Source organism: Protopterus annectens, chromosome 4.part0, assembly GCF_019279795.1.
Source record: "Protopterus annectens isolate FY-2018-M chromosome 4.part0, PAN1.0, whole genome shotgun sequence".
NCBI classification, from domain to species: domain Eukaryota; kingdom Metazoa; phylum Chordata; order Ceratodontiformes; family Protopteridae; genus Protopterus; species Protopterus annectens.
The window spans coordinates 526,446,954-526,472,402 of NC_056733.1; the positions used below are offsets into that span (position 1 = coordinate 526,446,954).

A 25,449-nucleotide genomic window follows, 5' to 3' on the forward strand; every position below is an offset into this window, starting at 1 on the left:
CTTTCAAGCTAAGTACATTTTTCTGATATTTTTTCTTCAGATTTTTCTCTCTTTCTGCTGATATTGTCTTGTAGTTCCTGTATCTTTCTCTAAATATATATTGCTATCTTTCTACCCTTCAAGTTTTTAACATACACTTCAGTGTACCTTGCGCTATCATTGTTGATAGCCCCCTTTCCATACACTTTTGTGTACCTTGTACTATCATTTTTGATAATCCCTTTTATTCTTACTTTTCTTTCCTTTGTTAAAGAAAAAAAAACTTTCCTGTCTAGTATCCTTGTTTGTGTGTGTGTTCTGTGCTCTCCTTTTTGGTGAAAGTGTTGTGTGTGCTTTTTACAAGCCTTTTTTGTCATGACTGAAAAACCTAAGGGTCCCTCTGGCTTAAAAAAATTTCAGAAGTGCAGCCATAAGATTCCACTCTCAGATTCGCACCTGTTGTGTGTATATTGTTTGGGTCCTGTTCATTTACAAGAAGATTGCAGTGTTTGTCATGGCTTTAGTCATAGGGCCCTTGTTGAAAGTAAAAATAAATTAATCCTAAAAGGTTTGATTCCTTCTACCTTTAGAGAGGCCATATCTTTCCATGACAAAAGCAAACCTGATGTTTCTTCACCTTCTTCCTCATCCTCCTTGGAGAAGGCTAAAATGAGAAGTTTAAATCCAAAGACAACAGGCAGGAACCACTCAGTAAAATGAGAAGTTTGTTGGTACTGTCATCTCCTTCCACATCGACACATAAAAAACCTAGATCCTTGGTTCCTAAAAGTTCTTTGGATCTGATGGATACAGGGTCTAAGGCTTTGGTACTGGAAAAATCATTGGTACTGACCCCTATTGCTGATTCTAAAGCTTTGATGCCAAAGTTTTCGGTACACCAGCAAATTCAGTCTTCGTCTCAAGTATTGCTTCCTGGTTCTTTCTTGATGCCAGTTACATCAGCACAGAGTATTGACATGGTACAGAAAGAAGTTGTGCCTGCGACAACTTACTCCCCATCAGTTGATCCTTTTGTAAGAGATTTACCTGAAGTTTTGTTGCAAAGGCCTAAAAAACTCTCTCTAATGTCTGTCTTTTCCCCCAAAAGTCTTACAGAAGTCAACGTGGAGAGCCTGGTGAATACAATTCAGAAGTCAGCTGGGAGAGACTGGTGAATAAAATTCTGTGAGCGAGAGGATTTACAGGACTCTCTTTGGTTCCAACCCCTATAAGTTTAAGAGCTGAGCCTTCTTTTACCCTTTTAACTACTCCTTCCCTGACTTCCTTCAAGATATTAGAGTTTCCAGCTCTGGGTTGTCCAGCGCTAACTGTTTCAGTTTGGGAGATCTCTCTTCCTTTGGAACTAATTATAGCTCTGAATTCTTTGTTTCTTTCAGATCTGGAGATGTCTCAGAGCAGTATCTGCACTGTCCACTCTGAGGAGCTGGGTCGACTCTGATTTTCTTTGAGCCATCCCTGCACCTTGGAGCCACTGCATGGTTTAGTTCGGCTCCGGCTTCTATCTCAGGGGCTGTCTCGTCAGAGCAGGGAGTGACCAAGGTTCCGAGAAATTGTTTCTAATTTCCAGGATCCCTTCAGTCTTTGGGGGGGGGGGGGCAGCCTTCCAGGAAATGGAGAGAGCCTTCTCTGTTGCAGTCATTCAGTTGGCCCCTTCCTCTTTGTAGCAAGTACCTTCTTCATGCTGAGTTTTTGACCTGTGTCTCCACTGGGGCAGCAAGTGCCAAATCCTCAGGGACCTCAGATACAAATTCTGTCATCTTGATACCTCACCAGACAAGCCCCCCTTGGGTGGTTTCTCAGAAGATGTGCAAGAGGAAGCACTTAGATTCCCTACAGGAACTGGTCATGGAAGACACTGATTTTGATGAAGGGGAAGGGTCCACAAGGTCACCCCCTGATGATGTCTCCTTTGGAAACGTTCTAGAAATTTTGAAACAGAGGGGTGACTGGAAGTCCCAAAATCCTTCCACAGAGGAATCAGTGTACCTGCAGGCTTTCATTACTCACCCGTTCTAGAATAGTGTGTGTGTTGTACCTTTAAGTTTCCAAGGACAGCATGTGCATATAAATAGCAGGCACATGCTAGCTTCAGTGCCATTTTGAGAGTGCAGCCAGAGTATGAGCATGTACCAGTGTGATAGCTAGTTTGTTTATAAGTTTATCTAAGTTAAAGTTATTAAGCCTCAATCCTGATGTTAGTACATAATAAAGCTGCTTAAACAGAACCTACAGCTGTTCATCTGTTTTTTCCTGACCAGACGAGCAACATGGTGTCAGAACCTGGATTCGAGAGACTGCTTTTCAAAGCTATGAGGTGCAGAGTTAACAGTGAAGGTAAACTAAGTGAACTGAGTACAGATAAGGTCCACAAATGAACTAAAGGTAATAAAAACTTGCACAGACAATTTGTTTTATCAAAAAGATAAAATGGAGCATTACAAGAGCATAGAATGTATTATCAAGCAAAGGGAGGCACAAAAAGTTTATTAATTAAATCTGATAAAAAATGATTATCAGAAAAACACATAAGGGGTTTGGAATTACCTTGGAATTGGAAAACAAGCATGTTTGAAGTAAAAGGAGCTTGTTTAGAGTAAAACAAGCACAAGAAAAGTATAATGGGCATGAAAAGAGATTAAACAAGCAAAACAAATATAATGAAAAGGGCAAAAAGGGCACATTAAGCATAAATAAAGCAAGGCAACTGTATGTTTTTTGGCAAATTACTGTGTTCTGGCTTAAACTACTATTTTGCATTGATTGAAGCTATTAAGGGCATAACTAGAGTTATCCAAAGTATCTCAAAGTATGTAAAAGTGCTTACAGTGTATGTTTACTACTGTGCATTTATTATGAAGACTTTATTTGTGTGCAAATTGCAACTGTTTCTTAAAGTGCAGTCAAAATACAGCCATTTTGAAAAGTTTCTTGTGCTTGGGAGTGTCTGTTCGCAGAGTGTATTCGCACAGTGCAGCTATTTTGAAATGTTTCTTACACTGATAAGAGGTGCAGTGCAGTGATTTCAAGAGTATTCTTGTGCCCAGGAGTCTCTTTGAAAAGTTCAGTTGTTCAGAAGCTTGTTGTGCTATTGGGCATAGTTACAAGTACTGGCATATATTTCTGGCATGTGTGTGTGTGTGTGTGTGTGTGTGTGTGTGTGTGTGTGTGTGTGTGTGTGTGTGTGTGTGTGTGTGTTCATGCATACATGCAAAAGCCTTCACTGGTATGTGTTAATATGACAAAGACATTTCTCAGACCAGGTCCACATGTATTTGATCAGAATATTGCAGAGAACTGGCGAATATTTGAGCAAGAGTACAATATTTTATACAAGCAGCTTATTCTGACAAAGATGCAAGCACCAGGGCATTCATTTTGCTAAACCTAGCTGGGTCAGAGGCCATTGAAAGAGAGCATTAATTTGTGTATGCACCAACAGTATATGAAGGAGAAGGGGAAAACAGTCATATTGTTTTACAGGCTGAATCAGGGGAAGACCCCGAGTGTTTGAAATGCAAATTCAGGGAAATGTGCAACCCCCAGACAAATGTTACATTAGAGAGCCATTTGTTTTACACAAGAGATCAAAAGCCAGGATAAACTTTTGCAGCTTATATCACTGACCTGAGAAACAAAGCTAAGATGTGTAGGTTTGATGATTTAAAAGATGAGTTAATAAAAGACAGGCTTTAATGCTGAGCAAAGCTATTGACATTTGTCAAATCCATGAAGTTACAGAAAGGCACACAAGTATGCTTGCAAGTGATAAGAGCATTGTTTCAGCAGGCTCTAGAGCAAATGTAGACAGCATGCAACATGTGGCTAGCAGAAGCAGGCCTAAGCACATGGCAGCTGTAACCTTTGCGGGTGTGACAGATAAAACCCATAGTTTTTCAGCAAGTTCTAAGACTAGTTCAGTGCAAAGGACATGCTCAGTGCAGTACAGAGGTGAGTTAGCAAAACCTAAATCAAGCTTTATTGTTAACTGTCACAATTGTGGTGCCAGTCATGAGTCTAAAAGAGAAAAGTGCTTAGCATTTGGTCAGCAATGCCACAAGTGTAAAAATGGAACCATTTTCAAAAGTTTTGCAAATCAAGTAAACCTTACACAGTTATAAAGAAGGATCACTTAAAAAAGCAAGTTGATTGTATAGAGAGCTGCAGCCCTACTTTCTGTGTAGGTGGTGTATCAGTAATTGGTGAGAAGGTTTATACAGTAGATTTACTGGCAAAGAATGAAGTGTTTTGTACTGTCCAGATCAATGGTAAAACCAACGAGCTCAAAGTAGACACTGGTTCAAAGTGTAATGTTATGTCAGCAGACACATTTGCTAAGGTGAGAGCTGGTGAGCAACTCATTGTGGCCAGTTGTGTAAAACTTGTTATTTATGGAGATGAAGAAATTCAAGCTTGTTATTTGGCTAGGAACTGCTACAGCTTACTGTTCTGTGTAGTCCAAAGACCTGTGCAGTCATTATTGGGTCTCAGAGACAGTTTGAGAATTAATTTGCTTTCTTTTACCAAAGAAGGTCATCATATAAGCACATGTCCAGCATCAGTGAATCTATTTTCTCAGAGTATACTGATGTTTTCGATGACAAGTTAGGCAAACTTCCAGTTGTTTGGTCTATAAAATTAGACCCAGAGATCAGTCCAGTGATTAGACCAGCAAGAAAAGTTCCGATACCTATGCAGAATAAAATCAAAGCTCAGTTGGACAAAATGGTGCAGCAAGATGTAATTTGTCCAGATACAGAACCTACTGAATGGGTGTTGTCCATGGTAGCAGCCCACAAAAAAGACTCGTACGAAATCAGAATATGCATTGACCCAAGAGATATGAACAAAGCATTAAAGAGACCACATCATCCTAAGCGCACAGTTGAAGAAGTCACACCCCTAATACAGAATGCCACTGTTTCTTCTGTGTTGGATGCAAAAAGTTCATTTTGGCAAGTGATGCTTGATCACAAATCTTCACTACTGACTGCATTCAGTACCCCATTTGGAAGATATAAATTCCTTAGGATGCCATTTAGAATAAATTCTGCAAATGAAGTCTTTCACCGTGCAATGGAGCAATTTTTTTTTTTTCAATGTTTGTGCCATAATAGTAGATGATTGTTTGGGGTTGGGAGCAATGTCAGAGCAGCACAGAAGAAAAGGAAGGAATAAGACAGACCGTGTGCTATCAGCTTGAAGCTCAATCCTCTAAAATGCAAATTCAGGCTACCAGAAGTTACATCTGTAGGTCATTTATTTACTAGCACAAGCGTGTGAACAGACCCGTCCAAGCAAGCAGCCATTCTTGAGATGCCAGCACTGGATAATGTTCAAGCTCTTCAAAGTTTTCTTGGTATGGTCAACTGTTTAGGCAAGTTTATACCAGACTTCAGTGAGCTGACAGCACCCTAGAGAGAGCTAATGCACAAAAATGTTACATGGTCTTGGTTGGAACAGCACTAGAGAGCATTTGAAGACCTTAAGCAGAACATTGCCACCCAACCTACATTAAGATAGTATGATGTCAGTAAACCAGTAACTGTTTCCTGTGATGCTTCAAAATTTCGCCTTGGTGCAGTTATTCTTCAAGAGGACAGACCAGTAGCTTTTGCATCTAGAACTCTTATCCAAACTGAAATGCAATATGCTGAAATTGAGAAATAACTTTTGGCAATAGTATTTCCAAGTCAAAGATTCATGATTATATTTATAGTCAAGATATTCAGATTGAAACTGATTACCAACCTCTAGTCACTATTTTAAAGAAGCCTACGCATTCATCTCCAGCGAGATTACAAAGAATGATGCTGAGATTGCAAAAGTACAACTTCAAGATGGTATATACAAAAGCGAACTTCTTTATCTGGCTGATACCTTATCCAGATCGTCCAGAAATACAGTGGAACAGCTTAATGCGGAGAATTTTGAATTTGATGTCATGGAAGTGTGTAATTTTTCTACCATGAGACTTAATGAGCTAAGAGATCATGCAAAGACTGATCCAGTTTTGCAAATTAACCACTCCATTAATGTTGGATGGCCGTCGAAGCAATCTAGTGTATTGCCTGAAGTGCAAACATATTTTCCTTACAGAGATGTGATATTGATGGAAGATGGCATTATTTTCAAAGGTCCTGAAATTGTTGTTCCTGCTTTCTTGCAACGTGAATATGTGCAGATTTTGCATTGTGGTCACCTAGGATCCGAATCTACTTAAAGAAGGGCAAGAGGAATAGTATTTTGGCCTTCTCTAGCAAAAGACATTTTTTGCAATAGTACTAAACCACATTTTCAAAAAGAACCACTTTAGCTAAGTCAAGTTCCTGAACTACCTTGGTCAACAGTAGCCACTGATATATTTCAGTGGAACAATCAGCATTATGTAGTGTTGGTAGACTCTAATTCGAACTGGTTTGAGATTTATTTACTACCTAACCTAACGTCCACTGCTGTAATCACCAAGTTGAAACATCATTTCTCAGTCCATGAGACTCCACACAAGTTTATGTCTGACAATGGTTCCCAATTTACCAGAAAGTTGTTTCAGAAATTTGCAAAAGAATGGGACTTTATACATCTTACTTGTAGTCCAGAATACCCACAGTCAAATGGACTAGCTGAACATACAGTACAGAGTGTTAAGCAATTACTAAAGTCAAAGCATGATAATAACTGATGTCTGTTTGAATTTACTCAATCTCAGAAACATACCCCGTGATTATATACTTGGCTCGCCTGCTCAAAGACTTCTGTCTAGGCAAACCAGAACAACCTTGCCTATCAGTTCCAGTTTGCTGAGGCCTAGAGCTAAAAACAGCAGAACAATCAAAGCCCAACTATTCAGAAAGCATTCTTTCCAGAAGTCCAGCTATGATAAATCAAGCAGATTTGTTTGTCCATTGAAAGAAGGGGAAACAGTGAGGATACAAACGGCAAAAGCCTTTGACCGGATTGGTGAAGTAACAGGTGTATGTGCCGAGCCGAGACCCTACTTTGTAGAATCTCAGGGTGTGGAGTACAAGAGAAATCAGACATCTTCTTCCTGTATCAGAATCAATATTGCAGCATTGTTCCTGTGATACAGACTCTAGATCTCAGAGCAATCCAGACAATGTTCATGTTGCAGAACATGTCTTAACTCCTACTTATGTTCCTGATGACATTCCCGTTCTACTAAAAGTTGAACATTCAGTAGAGACAGTCCCAGTTGCTAGACCTAGTTCTAATTTCTGTTACATGATTTGGTTGTATTTCCAGACCTAGTGTGAAATACACAGCAACCCTGACCTAATTATCTATATGTGTTTAGTTCTGTATAATTGCATGTTCTATATAATTGCATGTCAAATAATTATTTTGTATCACTTGCATGTCAGTTAATGTCATCAATAATGCATGACTCATTTCTCAAAGAGGGAGGATGTAGAATAGTGTGTGTTGTACCTTTAAGAAGCCTTTCCTAGGACAGCTCGTGCATATAAATAGCCAGCACATGCAAGCTTCAATGCCATTTTGAGAGTGCAGTCAGAGTATGAGCATGTATGAGTGTGATAGCCAGTTTGTTTATAAGTTTATCTAAGTTAAAGTAATTAAGCCTCAGTCTTGATGTGTTTGTACATAATAAAGCTGCTTGGACAAAACCAACAGATGTTCATCTGGTTTATCCCGATCAGATGACCAACACCCGTCTACCTCTTGGGTGACTCTGCTCATTGATGAGCTCATTCAGTTGATCTCTCAGCAGACATGGAAGTCACTGAACCCATCCCCAAGAGACTGGACAAAATTTTATCTGCCCCTGAGGATAAACAATTCTGGCCCAAAGGATTAGCGGTAGATGCCATGGTCGTAGCGGCCGCCACCAAAAAGGAACTAACTGAGGAGAGTTTATCTATCCATCTATCCAACAGCGAGTCTTGGGCGATGGATAGATTTCGGAAGCATTTTTACACTATAGATTTGCGAAGTATTTTTACACCTCATCGACCTTCGCTTTAAGGTCTTTGAATTTCCTGGCACATTTTACCAGACTTCAGAGGGATCTGATCAAGGAGCTATTGGATGCCTTGGCAGGAGCTGTTATTGAGGGAGTCCAAGAAAAAGTTTCTTTCCAGTTGGCTATGCTGGAGTCTGTGTCAAACTCATCCATGAGGCTCATTGCATATGCAGCCGAAGGGACCACCAGGGCGGCGAGTTCAGGCATAGCCATAAGGAGACATGCCTGGATGTGTCTGTGTGATTTTGTGGAGCCATTTAAGTCTTCTTTCATCAATGCACCCTTTGACGGATCGTCTCTGTTTGGCCCAAAGTTAGAGAGACATTATCAAGCTGTGAGAAGGATGGTAAGACCCTTTCTGCTGTGGATGTACATTTTTCCACTCCCCAGAGATCCTTTTCCAGGAATCAGAGGAGTGGTGGAAAAATGTGGTTCAAAAAGTCCCAAGGGCCTTTCCAGGACACATGTGGAGTCGGTTTTCTCAGGGGCTGATGGAGAACTACAATGGAAGATGCCGTCTATGCGACAGAGGTGGTCCGCAGAACCAAGGCTTCAGGGACTCCTTCCCTGGTAATCCTTTCCAGCATTCCTGAAAGGAGGCTCAATTGTCTTCCTCCAAAGGCAGTCAGGGGATGTTTATAGTTGCAGAAAACACCTGGCTAAATATAACAACAGATTCTTGGGTGCAGAGGACTATTTCCAGAGGTTGTGCCATGCCCTTTTCTTTTTTTCCCCCTGTATGCAAAAAAATCCCCAGAGTTCCATCCAATCAGAGGGAACCAGCAGTTCTAGAAATTCAAAAACTGCTAGAGAAAAGAGTCATCCAAGAAGTCCCACCAGACCAGAGAGGATCCAGAACTTACTCAAGATTCTTTTTAGTCACAAAAAAGACACGAGATTGGGAAACCAATTTTGGATCTTAGTGTATTGAACAAATCAGTTGAGCAAACAAAATTCTGGATGGTCACTGTACAGTCCATTCTTCCATTTTTGGAAAAGAATGACTGGATCTGTTCAGTAGATCTTCAGGATGCGTATTATCATGTAAAAATGGAGAAGTGCTCCAGAAAGTTCCTCCACTTCTGGCTGGGAGCCAGTCATTACTAATTCAGGGTGCTGCCCTTTGGTCTCACCACAGCCCCCAGGGTGTTCATCAAATGTATGGCAGTAGTAGCAGCTTACTTGAGACTGCAAGGATTCTGGGTGTTTCCATACTTAGATGACTGGCTCATTACTGCTTTGACCAGTCATCGATTGATAGAAGCAAGGGATAATGTTCTCCAGACAAGTGCATACTTTGGAATAACTGTAAGTCAGGAAAAATCTCAACTGACTGCAAATCAAAGTTTAGAGTTTATAGCAACAGTATTAAATATGACAACAGTAGCATCCCTTCCTCCTGTGAGACTTCAGAAAATCACAACTCAGGTTTAAAAAATAATCCACAGCAAGAAGGTACCCACTTGTCTTATTTTACAGGCTCTAGGTTCCATGGCAGCTGCAATAACTCTAGTTCCCCTAGCAAGAGGTCACATGAGAATTCTACAGTGGCTGCTGGCATCTCATAGGTTCATAGGTTCATACTAGGCTATCTGCCCTAGGGCATTTATAAGCCTAGCCAGAATGTGTTTGGCTTTCGCCACCCATTTTAAATTTATTTTGCTATGCCCTTTTTCGAGGTTAGTATACTGTGCCTCTGTCTAACAGTGACACAGAAGTGATACCTGTAAACCTACGATCTCCCATCCACTCATCAAGATTCCTCTTGAAGAGAGTCAATGAGGGACTCTGCCTAACCTGGACTGGGATTTTATTCCAGAGTGAAGGGAGCCTCTGGGTTATGAATCTGTCCCTCCAGCATGTCCTATTTATTTCAGTGCTGAGGTTCAAGTCTCTCGCGATATAGCGCTCGGGATTTTTGATTTTCTGAGGTGCAGCATGTCCATTAATTCGTTGGACATGGCTTTATATCCAGGCACAGATCGCCTCTGAACAGGCGGTATGCCACTGAGTAGAGCTGGAGTTTCTTTAACCAGGCAGCATATGGCATCTGTTTGAGCCCTTTGATCCTCTTGTTGAGGTACTTTTGGGGTCTTTACAGTTGCTGCAGGTGTCTGGTAAGGTACATCCCAAAAGGGGCATTGTACTCAATTATGGGCCTGATGAGGGATGAGTAAAGAGGCACGATGACCTCCCCTGATCTAGATGTGAATCCCTTCATGATTAGGTGGGCTATATAAAATGTTTTTCTAACCACTTTGGCCACGTGGTTGTCAAATGAGAGATTGCTATCAACTTGGGTCCCCAGGTCCCTAATTACTTCTTCTGTACTTAATGGATTACCACCTATGTGGTAATTTGTGGGCAATTTGTTTTGCCAAAGGGATGACTATACACTTTTGGCATTTAGCTTGAGGCCATGGCTCTGGCACCAGTTGTCTGTTTCTATGAGGCCCTTTTGGAGGAAGCTTGTGTCAGCTGGAGAGTCGATTATGGCGCCCAGTTTGCAGTCATCTATGAACTTGGTCAGCCACAGTCCTTCCGTGTTGGCCTGTACCTCCGAGAAATATATACCGAACAAGAGAGGTCCCAGGACTGAGCCTTGTGGGACACCACTTGTAACTGGTTTGGAGTCTGACATGGCTCCAGCAATTCTAACCATGTGGGTTCTGTCCTTGAGCCAGTTTGCAATCCATCTAGTGACATAGGGGTTATTTAAGCTGGTGAGCTTATCTATAATGCCCGAGTGGGGTATTGTATCGAAGGCTTTTAGTGAGGTCCAGGTAGGCTGTGTGGACCACCTTCCCTCCAATGGCCTTGGTGACTGTTTCAAAGAAATCAACCAGGTTTAAGAGGCAGGATCTGCCCCTACAAAGCCGACTGGGTAGGATCCAGTGTTTGTAGGTCCCCAATATCTTTATTTATGAGGTCCATGATGATCCTTTCCATAGCTTTGCAGACCAAGCTAGTCAGGCTTATGGGGCGATAGTTTCCAGGATCCGTTGAGGCACCACCTTTATGGAGAGGGACCACTGTTGCTGTACGCCACTCTTTGGGCACATATCCTGTAGTAAGGCTGAGATTGAACAGTAGTTTTATGTTTGGGTTTAGCTCTTCTTGGAGTTCATGTAGGATCCGGGACACCATCTGGTCCCATCGATGCTGTGTTTTTGCTTTGGAGAGGGTGGCTCTTACCTGAGCATCTGAGATGTCAGGGGCAGCACTCTGCTGGGATAGATATTTGCCCTTTTGGTGGGGAGAAGTTTGCACTGAACCTGTCAGCTAGGATGTTGGCAATGTCTGTGGGTTCGGTGTATTTTTTGTCATTTTGGACTAATTCTGAGCATATCTGGGAATTACCACCCAGGTTCCTAACATAACTAAAGAAAGCCTTGTGATTATCCTTAGTGTCCTGTGCAATTTTTCTCTCGAAGCTGGCCTTAGACAATTTTATGTGTGCCCGTAGTTTTTGCTAATACAGATCAGTGATGCCTTCCTTTTTGGGATTTTGCTCTGTCATTTAGTAGCTTCCTCCTTCTATTGTATAGTTTGTTTATGGCTGGGGTCCACCAGACAGGACGCCTGCCTTTGGAGGATTGGGTCTTGGTTTTATTTGGGATCGATGATCCATGCATTCCTGAAGGTGTTCATAGAATGCTTATAAAGGATTCTGCAGTCTGGGCCGATTTTCCACAGGCCCAGGGCTTTGAAGGATTCCACCTCAGTTTTGAGGAGTGTGAAATTTGCTTTAGAGAAGTTTTTCACTGTGGTTTTCTGGGCAGGGGTGGGGTCGGGATGTGAATATCCAGTGAGATTAGTTTATGGTCTGATCTTACCAGTGAGGGATACACTTCTGGTCTGGAGCATAGAGTCCCCATGTTGGTGATGATCAGGTCCAGTATGTTTTCCCTCTTGTGGGAGTGGTAACAAGTTGTTCCATAGCATTTGAGTTTATAAATTCTAGGAACCTTTGGGCTAGGGTGTTGGAGCTAGAGTAATGCTCCCAGTCTATGTTTGGGTAGTTGACGCCGCCCAATATAATGGTGTTTGGAGAGACCTTCATATTTTCCAGTGTTCTCAGGAAGGCCGAGTGGGGTTCCTGGGTTTGGGAGGGTGGTCTGTAGCAGGCTATAAACTGGAAGGCAGTTGTACCCACTGTTAGTTGCACATGGATAGTCTCTGATGCTTCGTGCTTTGCCACCAACCTGGAGGTGTGGGTATCTTTGATGAATTTGTGGTTCGGTCCAAGTTTTGTGGCCAAAAGCATGGTATGAGGTATAACCTGGTAGTGCTGGGGTGCTGGGAGCCCTGAACCAGGTTTCTGTTACTGCACAGATATCGATGTTCTCCATGCTAAGGAGAGTTTTGAATGCGTGCATCTTGAGGTTTAGACTTCTGGTGTTGAGTAGCATTACTCTTAGTTTCTTATCCCTTGTGATACCTATGGAGGTGGGTTTGTCTTTTGAGCCTTGCCTAAAAAGGCACTATGGGGGTAGCAAGAGCCTTTGCCAATATCCAAAGCCCAGGGTGAGAGGTGCAAGCCGTCCCTAGCGAAGCATCGTGGCTTGTCGAGCATATCATCCCAAGCTGACAGGCATTGGATCCCCTTTGAGTGACACCAGTACTTAAGCCAATTGTTGAAATTGATCATCTTGTCTTCATATTGTGGCATCATTCTTGGTGAGGTAAGATGCTACTCAAGGTCAGGGTCATACCGCCTGGGCTACATGCTCAGAGAGCTCCTTTATGTCTCTTTTCATGTAGTCCAGGGAGGTACATCTCAGGTCATTCACACCAGCATGGACAATGACTGAGTCATATTTGTACTTGCCTTGGAGTGACCTGAGTGCTTGTGTTATGTGGCGGATCCTAGCACCCGACAGGCTGCTCACCGTGACCCTCTCCTTGTTCAGCCTGGTGAGCGGGACGCCAGTGTGCCTGATGATAGTGTCACCTATTACAAGTGTATCAGGTGTGTTGTTTAGTCTTAAGGGCTGTGACTGTTTGGCACACTGGCTTTGTGAGATATGTGTGGCACGTTTTGTTTTGGGTAGCGGCTGCTTGGGTGTCTGCTTTGAGGTCTCTGCTGCGCAGATCTTTATTTAGAGCCTCCGAGTATGTTTTTGTGTGATTATGTGTTTGGTTTGCTGTCGTGGTAGGTCTATGTGAGACTGGAATTGTAGTGAGTGTGGTTTCCTTCTCCTCCTGACTGGTTATGCCAGTACTGAGTTGAGAGAGCTTAGCCTCCAGTTTGGCTATATGGTTGCATCTCTCACATGTGTTGGAATTTGTTGGGAGGAGGAGAGGGTTGTCTGTGTACATGAGGCAGTTGTAACATTGCCTCAAGATTCCCAGATTCACTAGCTGGACCGGAGAGGAGGTTGACAACTGACCTTTGACATGCTAGAATAATACTGGGAATTCCTTAATTGAAAACCAGGGCCAGTGGGGAGTGAGGGTGTAGTGCTTTTAATTTTTAGTGCTGACTTATATAATTGCTTTAGTGAGCAAGTGCCAGGTAACTTAAGTGCAATGTGTTACAGGTAACTTAAATGCAAAAACGACAAACAGTAACTTTCTTTTAAGTGAAACAAGGAAATAAGTACAGTAAGCAACGCAGATATCACTAGTGATCCACAGAAGCGCTGAGAAGCCGCGTATTAGGTGGAATTAGCGATGGTCTATGCTATACCAACCCATGTTGGACGGGATTTGGATCACCAATTATTGCAGAAAAGATCTAGCTTGGTGAATACATTCCAAAGAAATTCTCCTGGGCCACCCCTTCATCCTTTCAGAACCCAAGGCCATAGTGACCACTAATACCCCCAGATGGGGTGGGGGGGGTCTTTTCTAGGCAAGACTGTCCAAGGCACTTGGTTCCCTTTAGAGACCAACTTGTGTATCATTGTTCTGGAACTAAGAGCAGTGCTTTTAGCCTTGCAAGCCTTTCAAACTGCTCTTCCTGTGGGAACAATTGCGATTCAAACAGAAAATATGTCAGTAGTTTGGTACATCAACAAACAGAGAATAAACAAATCATACCCCCTTTGTCAAGAAGCACTCAGAGTGTGACAGTGGGCGATCTCTTCCAGCTGCTTTCTGACAGCAGCGTACATTCCAGGGAGTTCCAGTGTGATAGCAGGAAAACTGAGCAGATATATTCTCCTGCCTCACGAGTGGTCTCTCAGTCCAAAAGTGATGGAAAGTATTTTCCATCTATGGGGCCAGACTTGCTTTGACCTTTTTGTCTCACCCCTAAACAACAAGTGCAGCAACTACTTTGACCTGATCCCCTCTCCCGGGGAGTCACCAAAAGATGCTGTTCTCCACACTTGGCCCCCCTGGACTGCTTTCCCCCGATACCTCTAATTCCAAAATAACACAGAAAGTACTCAGGCTGAAGAGCAAAGTAATCCTCACTGCATCTTATTGGCCTCGACAGATATGGTTCCTCTTTCTTTGGCCTTATCTGATTCAATGACCTTGGACTCTGGACCCAGCTCCAGACCTTCTGTCCCATCCAGAGAGATTAGTTCATCCAGACATTCTGAACCTCAAGCCAACAGCATGGTTCCTCCAGTTCCATTAATTGCCAGACGGCTTATCATTTCTTTTCCAGTATGTCAAATTCTCCTATCTCTCATATTCCTTCTACCCATAAACTGTATTTTACTAAATGGAAGAGATCTACCATTTGGGCTTGGGAAAGGGATATTGACCCCTTTCTGCATCTGTTGATAATAGTTTAGATTTCTTAGCTTCTCTTTTCAGTGCAGAAGCTTCCCCATCTACCATTAGAATTCAACTAGCAGCAATTTCAAATTTCCATGATAGTTCCTTGGCTTCTTATAAAATTTGTAAGTCCTTTTTAAAAGGGACACTTTTGCTGAAACGTGCTTTTAAGAATACTACTCCACCTTGGGATCTAAACCTATAGTTACATACCATTGTACATTCCCCCTTCGAATCATCTGCAGACTATGAGCTAAAGTATTTGTCATGAAAAACTTTATTTTTGCTGGCAATAGCCTCTGCCAGGATTTCAGAAATTCAAGCCTTATCATGTAGACCACCTTATCTGATTAGAGTTTCCTTATGGACAAATTCCACTTTTCTACCTAAGGTAGTGTCAGAGTCTAATATTAATCAGACAGTTAATTTACCAGCATTCTTTTCAAATTATATGAACAAAGGTGAATACTGTTTGCATTTGTTAGATGTTCACAGACAATTACATTTTAATTTCCGAGAACGAAAGACATAAAAAATCTGACCAACTGTCCTTTTCAAGTGCAAGGTCTGGTAAACCAGTCCGTAAGGTGACCTTAGCCAGATGGCTCAAGGATTGTATATCCTTCATCTATAACAAGAATAAAATTGATTTGCCTAGGCCTGTTAAGGCACATTCTACAAGATCTGTAGCCACTTCAGCAGTTTTCCAGTCAAGGGCTTCAATAGATGATATATGTGCAGCAGCAACTTGGGCTTCTTCCCAAACTTTTATTACTTATTAAAAATTGGATTTGGTCTCTAGGGGAAGAGCATCCTTTGGTTCAGTGGTGCTCAGGAATGTCCTTCCCTGAGTCCTTCCAAGGTCTAAGGTAGCTGGGGACTCTGCCCCATATGTCAAGGATAAAATGAAAATTGACAACATCAAATAAAGAAGTTATGTACTTACCATAACGTTCCATATGTGTTGTCCATTTTCATTTGTCCTTGACTCCCCTCCCTCCACCCCCTGGCCTTTGAAGACCCTTTGGTGGAACAGAAAATGTACATATGACTTATTGTAATCATTAAGGGATAGCAGATATGGTTTGCATTAAGGCTTCCTTATCTATGACTTTTATATCTAATCTGCAAACTTGATCTGAGGTAACTGTGAGAGAAGGACTGTAGGTAGAGGTGAAGCTCATGAGTTTTTGGCTTGCCTGAGCTATAGTAATAGCCAATATTGGACCCAAACCCACATGTCAAGGATAAATAAAAATGGACAACACAGATGGAGCGTTATGGTAAGTACATAACGTCTTTTTTTCAGCCTTCCTTTTCAAAATTTTCCAAGGGATTCTCTAACTCACCATCCAATTTTGGTAAGAAACAAAATAAACAAGCGATGCCAATAAAATACAGGTAAATAGGCATTTAAAAAGAAATGGCAAGGGTTTTCTAAGAAGAATTCCAGAAACTCTCAAAATCAAGGACAGTCCATTAAGTCAGAAGGGCTATTTTTTTTATAGACTTTGTGCCTCCCCCCCCCAATTTAAGAAGGCATTTAAGAAGAAACGGCAAGGGTTTTCTAAGAAGAATTCCAGAAACTCTCAAAATCAAGGGCAGTCCATTAAGCAGAAGGACTATTTTTTTTTATAGACTATGTGCCCCCCCACACACACACACATACACAATGGTAACCTTTTTTTTCTTCCAGAAAGTCTGAATCTCCACTTTTCTCTTTGCAGCAGATAATTTCAGACAGATGGATTCTGAAGATCGTTCATCAAGGTTACAAATGGTAGTGGAAGCAAATTCCTCCTTTCCAGGGTTAATGCCTCATCCTCTAGACCAGACACTTTTGTTTCCTCCTGTCTTTCATCACATGCTGTCCCAGGAAGTAATAGAACTGGTTCCCTCATCCCAGGTGGGAATGTGTTTTATTCAAGGATGTCTATATGTCTATAGTGCCAAAAGAAAGCAAATGTTTGAAAACCAGTTTTGGATCTTTCTTTCCTAAACCAGTTTATGATAGTGCCCAAATTCAAAATTATGTAACTACATTCTGTTACCTCTTCTTCCTCATTCAAGTTTCAGATGCCCTTCTTGCAGAAGTCAGTGCAATCAGTAATACTGTTGTCCATGTTTAGAACATGAAGTTAGCCAGGTTAGCTGGTTCAAACGGAGCAAGTGTTAGTTTCCATCACACAAAATTAAGATCCCAAGGAAGAGCCACCTGTTTTCTTGGAGGCCTATTATGCAAAACCCTTTTCAAAAAGATTTTGACTTGAGAATACATTAAAAGAGGAGGCTCCATGGGCAGACATGATGAAATGGACGATAAATGATAAAAGAGTATGAAAGGGCATTGGGTAGTAACTCACACAAGTACTGTCAAACCAGAGAACTACTAGTTCTGAATGGGTGCTGGTTTTGTTGTTGGCACCAACTAGAAAATCTTTTCCATTTGCTCTTATTTGATTTTCTAATAGTAGGCTTTCTTGCCTCCATTAGTACCAGCTTAGTGTCCTGAGTAAGTAAATGCCTAAAAGGAATTAAAACCCTTTCATTCAGGCAGTCATTTGGAACTGATTGGTGCCAGGGTATATCAAACACCCTTTTTCTTGTGTGAGTAGATCCATTCTCTAAAGAAGCTTTTGGTAATTGCCCCAGTCATTTCTAAAAGAAGGAATAGCCGTGTTTGATTGGGCCAGAAGGGAGCTCCCACAATGATCTTGGTGGATTCCTTCTGAATATTGGATATTAGTGGAAAGGGTGGAAAAGCAAACAGGAATATTTTGCAGAAGGGGAATGACCTGGATCCCCTTGCTTTTTGATGTACCACATGATTTTGGTATTATCTGTAACAACTTGAAGAGGTCCCAGTGACCAAAGATGATTTAGAAAGTTGAGTGCCTTGATCAGGGCAAGCTTCTCTTTTATATTTATGTGCTAGCATCTGTCCTCAGTGTCCAGCACACCTTGCACATGTATCCCTCCTGAAACTGCTCCCCAAGTAAACTCTTAATACATCTGTGGTGGTCTACTGCTTTGGAACCAGGAGAGAGAAGGGGAGACCTGGATTTAGGAATATCTGTTGTCTCCACCAAGTGAATTCTCTTATGACAAACCCCAGTACTGGGATCTGAAAAGAAAGGGGTGCTGGTTCTGAGACCAAAGAGGCGTCGGATACCACTGTGTCTTTCTCATGTGGAGTTTTGCGAGGGTTATCATGAGAACTATAGAAACCATGAGACCTAAAACACATTTGTAGTCTCTTGTAGTGGAAAACCCAAGAAATAGATGTAGGTATAGATCTATTCTTCCTGTGGAAAAAGCTCTTTGAACTGAGGTGTCTAGCAGACATTCCAGAAACACAGTCCTGTGAGAAGTATTCAAAACAGACTTTTGAATGTTCTCTTGAAATCCCAGCTTGTGTAAGAGATCTCTCACCCAAGTGAGACATTCCTGATAACTTGAAAAAGACTGCAGAGATAAGCAAGTCATCTAACTATAGACAAATATGGATACCCTGTAGCCTGCAATGAGCTGTTACTGGAGCTAGACACTTTATGAATACTTCTGGTGCGGTGAATTGTCCTATGTGCGGATTTGTCAAAGTTACAGTTATTTAACAAATTATTAAATGGAAGTTTTTCCTCCAAAGGCAACTTATCTACCCAGCAAAAGAACAACACAATCTGACTGTTGATCCTCAAAAGCCTTGGAGAAGCATTTTCATTGGTAGTAAAGCTGTTAAGGGCTTGGCACTTAAACTTGCCTTTTAGTCACCTCAGCTCAGGACAAGCCGCTTGACAGTTTAGGCTGCTGAAGGTGCCCTAAAGCTTTGGAAGCTGGCTGTCTGGTTTATCCTTGGCAGGATATAACCATATAGCTAAGGCTGCTGCAACATTGATCAATATGATGAACATCTTAGGATCAGCATGTGACTCAAGTAACAGATTTAACTTAATAAAAGAAGGTAAAAAGGAAATGTATTTTTTTCCTTGATGTTTTATTGTGGGTTACAGTCCAGTATATTTCAGCACCACATGGAGGCTTTGGTAGTTTGGCAGGGCCTAGCTCACAGCAGGTTGACAGCCCGTGAGCAAGTGGTTGTCCCTCTTAAGGATACAGACAATATTCCTTCTCTCTTTACATTAACAAGATAAGGTCCACCCTTGCTGTTATTTAAAACTCTGGCTATATGGAATGTTAGCAGGCAGATGACTTGAGGATACAAAGATACAGAATTTCTGCAGTGTCTATGAGCACGTCAGCCACAGAACTTATGGTGGATGACTCTGTGCTGTTGCCTGATATGTGCAGTTACTTCTGTCTTCTGTAAGTGTACTGGGAGAACAATAAATTATGGAACAGATATTGAGATAAACACAAAAACCACAAAACAAAGTCAACAAAACATAAGGTTTTTGCTCTGGATTACTGATTGTTGCAGTGTTGTAGTTGATTCAGATTAGATAGGGTATATGTATGGGAGTTTTACCCCTTGGCAAAGTCAAGAGTTCATTGATTTGTATTATTATTATTTTTTTTGTTTAGGGTGATCTCTGTTTATCAGTCTTATTAAGAACTGTGTAGTGTTTGGCAGTAAATATCTGCATATAAACCTTAGGAGTATTTATAGTTGTGTTCTTTATTTCTTTTTTTCTTTCTTTCTTTTCTGTAGATACAGAGGCAATGGCAGGGCTAGCACTGCAGTGCCTGGAGCAGTCTGACTTTATGTATACAGACCAGCTGAGGACAGACATCAATAACACAATCAAAAGTCTGAAGAAGAAAATTATTGAATCCAGAAGTGCAGAGGGCATTATAGGAAATATTTTCAGTACGCCACTTGCAGTTCAGGTAAGTATAACACATTTTTTGTGACACAGCTTCAATGCTCAGTAAATGTACAATCAGAAATAATGCAAAGGTTTATTTTTGACATGGTGGCTTGGTAATGAATAGGCAGGCTCAATAGATGGCCCTGTAAAATATGTTTTCAAATCTGGGTCTATGTTCGTTCATCGAATAAAACTAAGATCGAACAGCTAATACTCGAACATTAAAGTTCAAAAGTAAATATTACCGAAGACACTTCGAAAATAAAATCATGGAATAGCCATAGTTGGTCAACAACCAGGAAGTACCATGATGCATAAGGTAAACTACACAAACCGTTTTAAAAAAGTTTCCTATTCCTCACTGTAGTGCGATCTCAGAGTTGATATATGTAATGGGGGGGGGGGGTTGCAGTGTTAGCCAACTATGGCCATTCAGTGATTTTACTTTTAAAAATAAGCATCTTCGGTAATGTTAAAGTTCAAGGTTTAACATTCGAGTATTACCCATTCAATATTAGTTTTATTCAGTGAACGAAGATAGACCCTTCAAATTTGTATGCCTTCTCCATTACAAAATAATGCTTCCTATTCTGGAAATGCCCCCATTGAATAGGTCTTAAAATGTAAAAATGTAAACTGAAAAAATAAATGGGTCACAGATCATTTTGTATTTTATTATGGTAGACTATGCAGGAAAGTGTGATGACCAAATGATATTTTGTCTGCTACAGTAAAACATGCACATAGATAATGTCACTTGTTCATGTCTAACACATATAACAAGAAGGATGGGTTTTCATTTAGATGCTTTAATACATAGAAACCCATCAGGATGGGTAGCTGCATCATTAAACACGAACAAACTACTTAACAGACAGACCTTGTATACATGCATGCTTACATCTCAACTGCTTACTTCAAAGTGGCACTCTAGCTTGCACATGTTCAGTATTTATACACTTGTGCAAGCCCTGGGATAGCTTCTTAAAGGTATATACACATACATTGACCTTCATCCTCCCTCTTAAAAGATTGCCCTTTACACAAAACAGTATCAGAGATAGACATGCTTTAGTATATTCATTGGAAATAAAACACAAGTGTTCATGTTCAAGTTGCTACATATTTGCTGCAGGGTTTATAGATTTGACCATATCTCGTAACATAACAATCTGGACCAAACTTAGCAACAAGGGCAGTCTGCGGTGCACAACTCGTATCAGGAACTTCTGGATTCATCATAGAAATGGGAATGTCTTCTGGAACTTCCTCAGGGATTGGAATACTGGACAACTCACTCTGAGATAAAGAGTTTTTCTCACAGGCTATGTGCTGTGATATAGGCATGGACACCAGTCTCAAATGTTTCCAATTCCGCCTAAAAAACTCCTCCTTCTAATTCCATAATATATGATCTTGTCTCTGGAGAGCAATCTGATCATAACATCTGGGCATTTGCATCCTTACCACTTCTCCCTGTCATAATGGATTGAGTGATTTGCTGGTCTTATCATAGTAGGACTTCTTGGTTAGACGTTTCTTCAACAGAATGGCTTTCACTAACCTGTTGTTCTTGACACATGGAACAAACAATCGACTACTGATTGGTAATGTGGTTCTGGTTTGTCTTAACAGAAGTCTCTGAGAAGGTGAACCAAGATGTTTATCATGAGAAATGTTTCTGAGATTCAAATGATTCTTGAAAACATCACTGTTATCTCATTTTGACTTCTTTAGTAACTGTTTTGCACTTTGAACTGCACATTCTGCCAAACTATTTGACTACGGTTACTTTGGACTACTTGTGACATGAGTAAAATCCCATTCTTCAGCAAATCTTTTGAACTGTTGGCTTGTAAACTGTGTGCCATTGTCAGAAATAACTTTGTGTGGGCTACCATGAACTGCAAAATGATGTTTCATCTTAGTAATAGTACTGGATGTTAGGTTGAGAAGCAAGTCAATCTCAAATCAATTAGAGTAAGAGTCTACTAACACCAAATAACGTTGACCATTCCATTCAAAAATGTCATTGGCTATTGTTGACCAAGGTAGTTCCAGAATTTGGTTAAGCTGAAGTGGTTCTTTCTGTTGATGTGCCTTTGTACTGTTACACACTGAACAAAATAAAAGTGCTGTCTCAATGTCATGTGACATAGAGAGCCAAAATACTACTCCTCTCGCCCTTCTTTTGGTAGATTTGGTACCTGGGTGAGCATGATGTAAGATAGTAATGTACTCTGGTTGCAAAGACTTTGGAACAATCACTTTTGGCCTTTTCGTTATGATACATTTATCAGACAAAATCTCATCTGTGTATGGAAAATAAGGTTGCACTTCTTGAGGTAAACTAGATTGCTTTGATGGCCATCCGTGATTAATAAAGTGGTTGAGCCTTTATAAAACTGGATTTGTGGCTGTGTGAGCTCTCAGCTCATCAAGACATGTGGAACACAAATTTCTCACTTCTATTACTTCAAAATCAAGGTTCTCATTCTTGTGCTGTTCTGTGGTGTTTCTGGGAGATCTAGATAAGGTATCAGCAAGATGAAGAAGTTTGCCTTTATTGTAGACAAGATTGAAATTGTATTTTTGCAAAGAGCTTAGTCACCGTGAATAAACATTTATTGACTAATAAAACAATAAAACAGCATAAAAACAGCACAGGCATAGAAACAAGGATAAGCGCTTTCAACTGATAGAGCCTTCATCAGATCCTGCATTACTGACAGTATTCCTCCCCGTTAAAGCAAAGAGTAGCCAATTAAAATTCATTTAGGAAGTCTCCTCCCTGTCATCAAATACTGCATTACTGCCAGTGCTGCTCCCCTTTAAAACAAAAAGCAGCTAATTAAAATTTTAATTAAAATTTTTATCTAGGAGGGCTTCAAAGGAATCATCCCATTCAATCCAGAGATCCATTCAGCCTGAAAATCAGCAGTCCATTGATTTGAGGATTATCATGTACTAATTCTAATGCCATAAATATAAACTTGTGTTGTACATTCTCTTGGATATGTTTAGATAAAGCACTGGTTTCCTTTCTTAGTCTAATGTCACTGAGGTGGCATAGAATTCTATCTTTGAACTGCCAAGTAGTCTTACCAACATAAAATCCATTACAGAGGGTGCAAGTAGTTACATAAATAATGTTTTTGGTGTTACAATCTGCATAGGTTTTCAGCTGATATAATCTTTTGGTAACAGGATGTCTAAAAGAATTATTACTGTTAACTGAAGCACATGCCCTGCTAACTGAATTACTTACTCCATGGATTGAATGGAATGATTCCTTTGAAGCCACTGTTGAAAGAGAGGAGACTTCCTAAATAAAAATTTAAAATTCAGTTGGCTGCTTTTTGCTTCAAAGGGAGGGAGCACTGGCAGTAATGCCGTATTTGATGAAAGGGAGGAGACTTTCTAGCTGAATTTTAATTGGCTACTCTTTGCTTTAAAGGGGAGGAGTACTGGCAGCAATGCAGGATCTGATGAAGGCTCTGGGTTGAAAGCGCTTATCCCTGTTTGTATGCCTGTGCTGTTTTTATGCCGTTTCCTTGTTTTATTAGTCAATAAATGTTTTTCTGTGGTAGCCTAGCTCTGCTTGTTTTCTAAATATTTTTGTTTGGTTGAGCAGTCTTTAGTGATGTGGAGTTTTTATATACTATACAGAGTTGAGGGATGCTTGACATTATTAGACAGTTAATTTCTTTGTGTTCACCATAAGGAACTGTACTTACACAGTGTTGCTGAGTTGCAGTCTCATCTGTGAGGACACTGGTTTTACAATGTAGTTTTACTGCCAAGTACTCTGGTTCTCAAATTTCTTTTTTCTTTTTTAAAGAGAATGCCAATCGTTATTCAAAAACAAAACCAGAATCAGATTGCATCCTCGTTTATGCTGCACATCACAAATTGTCTTGGCTACTGACCCAGTACTTCTAACTACCCTTCCCATTGATGTAGTAGATACATCCCATGACCAAGGCTTACAATTACATTTGTCCATGGCGTAGTAGTTTCTGTCCATTTTATATCAGCTAAATTAACCTTAACATCTACTAACAAGGTGGGGTACTTTCTTTATTTTACAGCGCTCTCTAAGAAATATGCAAGAAGTAACCTAAGAGTAAAGAACCCATGACAAAATCTCCCCATAACATATAACTATATACATTGTTATTCTTCCCCATCTCCCTTCCTTTATATAAAATTGCTCTGTTCTAAACATTCTTTAACACTGTATATATATATATATATATATATATATATATATATATATATATATATACATGTATATATATATATATAAATGTATATATATATATATATATCAACTTCTGTCCTCTTGCTCTTCAACTCTTGCCTTTTCAAATGTAATTATTTTCATCCACAGCAATCCAGCCCTGATATCTTTCCATGAATGTCTTTTGCCTATCCTTCCTTCAGTCCCTTCCCCCTCTTGTAAGAAATTTCTCATCAGTCTCTGTGCATCCTCCCTTATTAGCAGGTCCTGAACCTTTCACTTTTTTGTTATGGCTGTTTTCACTATAGTCAAAAGTAGGCCAGTTCTTACTTTTTTCCCCTGTAGAAATGCCTTCAGCATAATCCAAGAAAAAAATCTTCTTAGTTGACTACTTTCATGCAATCCCTTTTTCACCATTAATTGCTTTAGTCTGTCATTAAAATTCCTGAGCCTCTCACATTCCCAAAACAATATGAGACCTTGCCCCCTCCTCCTTTTCACATCTCCAATATGTGTTTGTCACAGCTGAGAATATTTTTGGTATAGAGTATAAAAGTATTTGTGGAGGCATTTTCATGCAAAAATCCTAAACCTTTGGGGTTTAGTTATGTTTCTAGGCAATTGTCATTCTTCCCATTTGTCATCTCCAACTGTCACCTAGTTGTTCTTTCCCATTTTCTTCTCCTTTCTATTCTTTCTTGTTGTTTGCATTTCTAAGATGGTTTCTCCATACTTTCAGTAATCCACCCATTTTCTTGCCCTCAGTTCTTCTAGATTCCAGTATCAAGACAGGAGTCAGGACATCCTTACCCAATTGATTCTCTATCTTGTTCCATTGATTCTGGATCCCCACATATTATCATTCTAATATTCTTTCTAAATTAAACTTTTCTCTCAGCTCTTGTCATGTTTCTAGCCTCCCCCCAGTTTGCACTTGGTCCAAGTTTTTGACTGCTCTATCTCTATAGCACTGTCCTCCTTTCTGCATCCACCCTTTCCATTCCTATTGGCAGTGCTGTAGTTTCCCACATCTTCTTACTCATCCTGCGATATATATCCATAAATCCTTTCAGTACCTATCTTGTCCATTTAAGTTTTAAGTCCCCTGAAGGGGTTTCAAATAGTAATTCTAACAGATCTGTATCTCCCTTTAAGATTTTTCTTTTTAGTATTATCATCTCTTTCCATTCTGCTGCATAATCCACATCTGTCATTCATATATTAGTTAATATACATTTTTGTATCTCTACTTTGAGATCCAGAGTGCCTAAGTCTCCTTTATCAGTGGCATCTGTTACCTTTCCCCAACCTACTCTTGACCTCTTCCTCTCCCATATAACCTCTCTACTTATCTTGTTTTATCTTTTGTTAGTAAAATATTTTCTGGTAGCCTCTAGAGGTTAAGCTGAGATATGCAAATTGCAGTACAACTACCATTTGCAAGACCTGAATCTTTTGATCTATCTGCAAATCCAGTAACTGCAATCTAAGAGTTTGCTCTCTGGTCTTTCTGTAAATCTTCTCAAATGTACTTTTCCTAGATTCTTCCTCTGTTGCTGTAAGTTGGATCCCCAAGTGTTTTATTTCTTTAGTGATACTGCCCATCCATCTGTTGCCTACCTTCTCTATTAACAAATAACTTG

The 25,449-nt window shown here is 40.4% G+C and overlaps 1 protein-coding gene across 5 annotated transcripts in view; it reads left to right on the forward strand.

Moving 5' to 3' along the window:
* TCN2 (transcobalamin 2) overlaps positions 1-25,449 on the forward strand; it is a 2,080,282-nt gene that overhangs the window by 1,494,868 nt on the left and 559,965 nt on the right. For all 5 annotated transcript variants that reach the window (XM_044068453.1, XM_044068452.1, XM_044068454.1 and 2 more), the window contains one exon: positions 19,404-19,582. In XM_044068453.1, the coding sequence (XP_043924388.1) occupies positions 19,404-19,582 (179 nt within the window). The remainder of the gene's footprint in view (positions 1-19,403; positions 19,583-25,449) is intronic.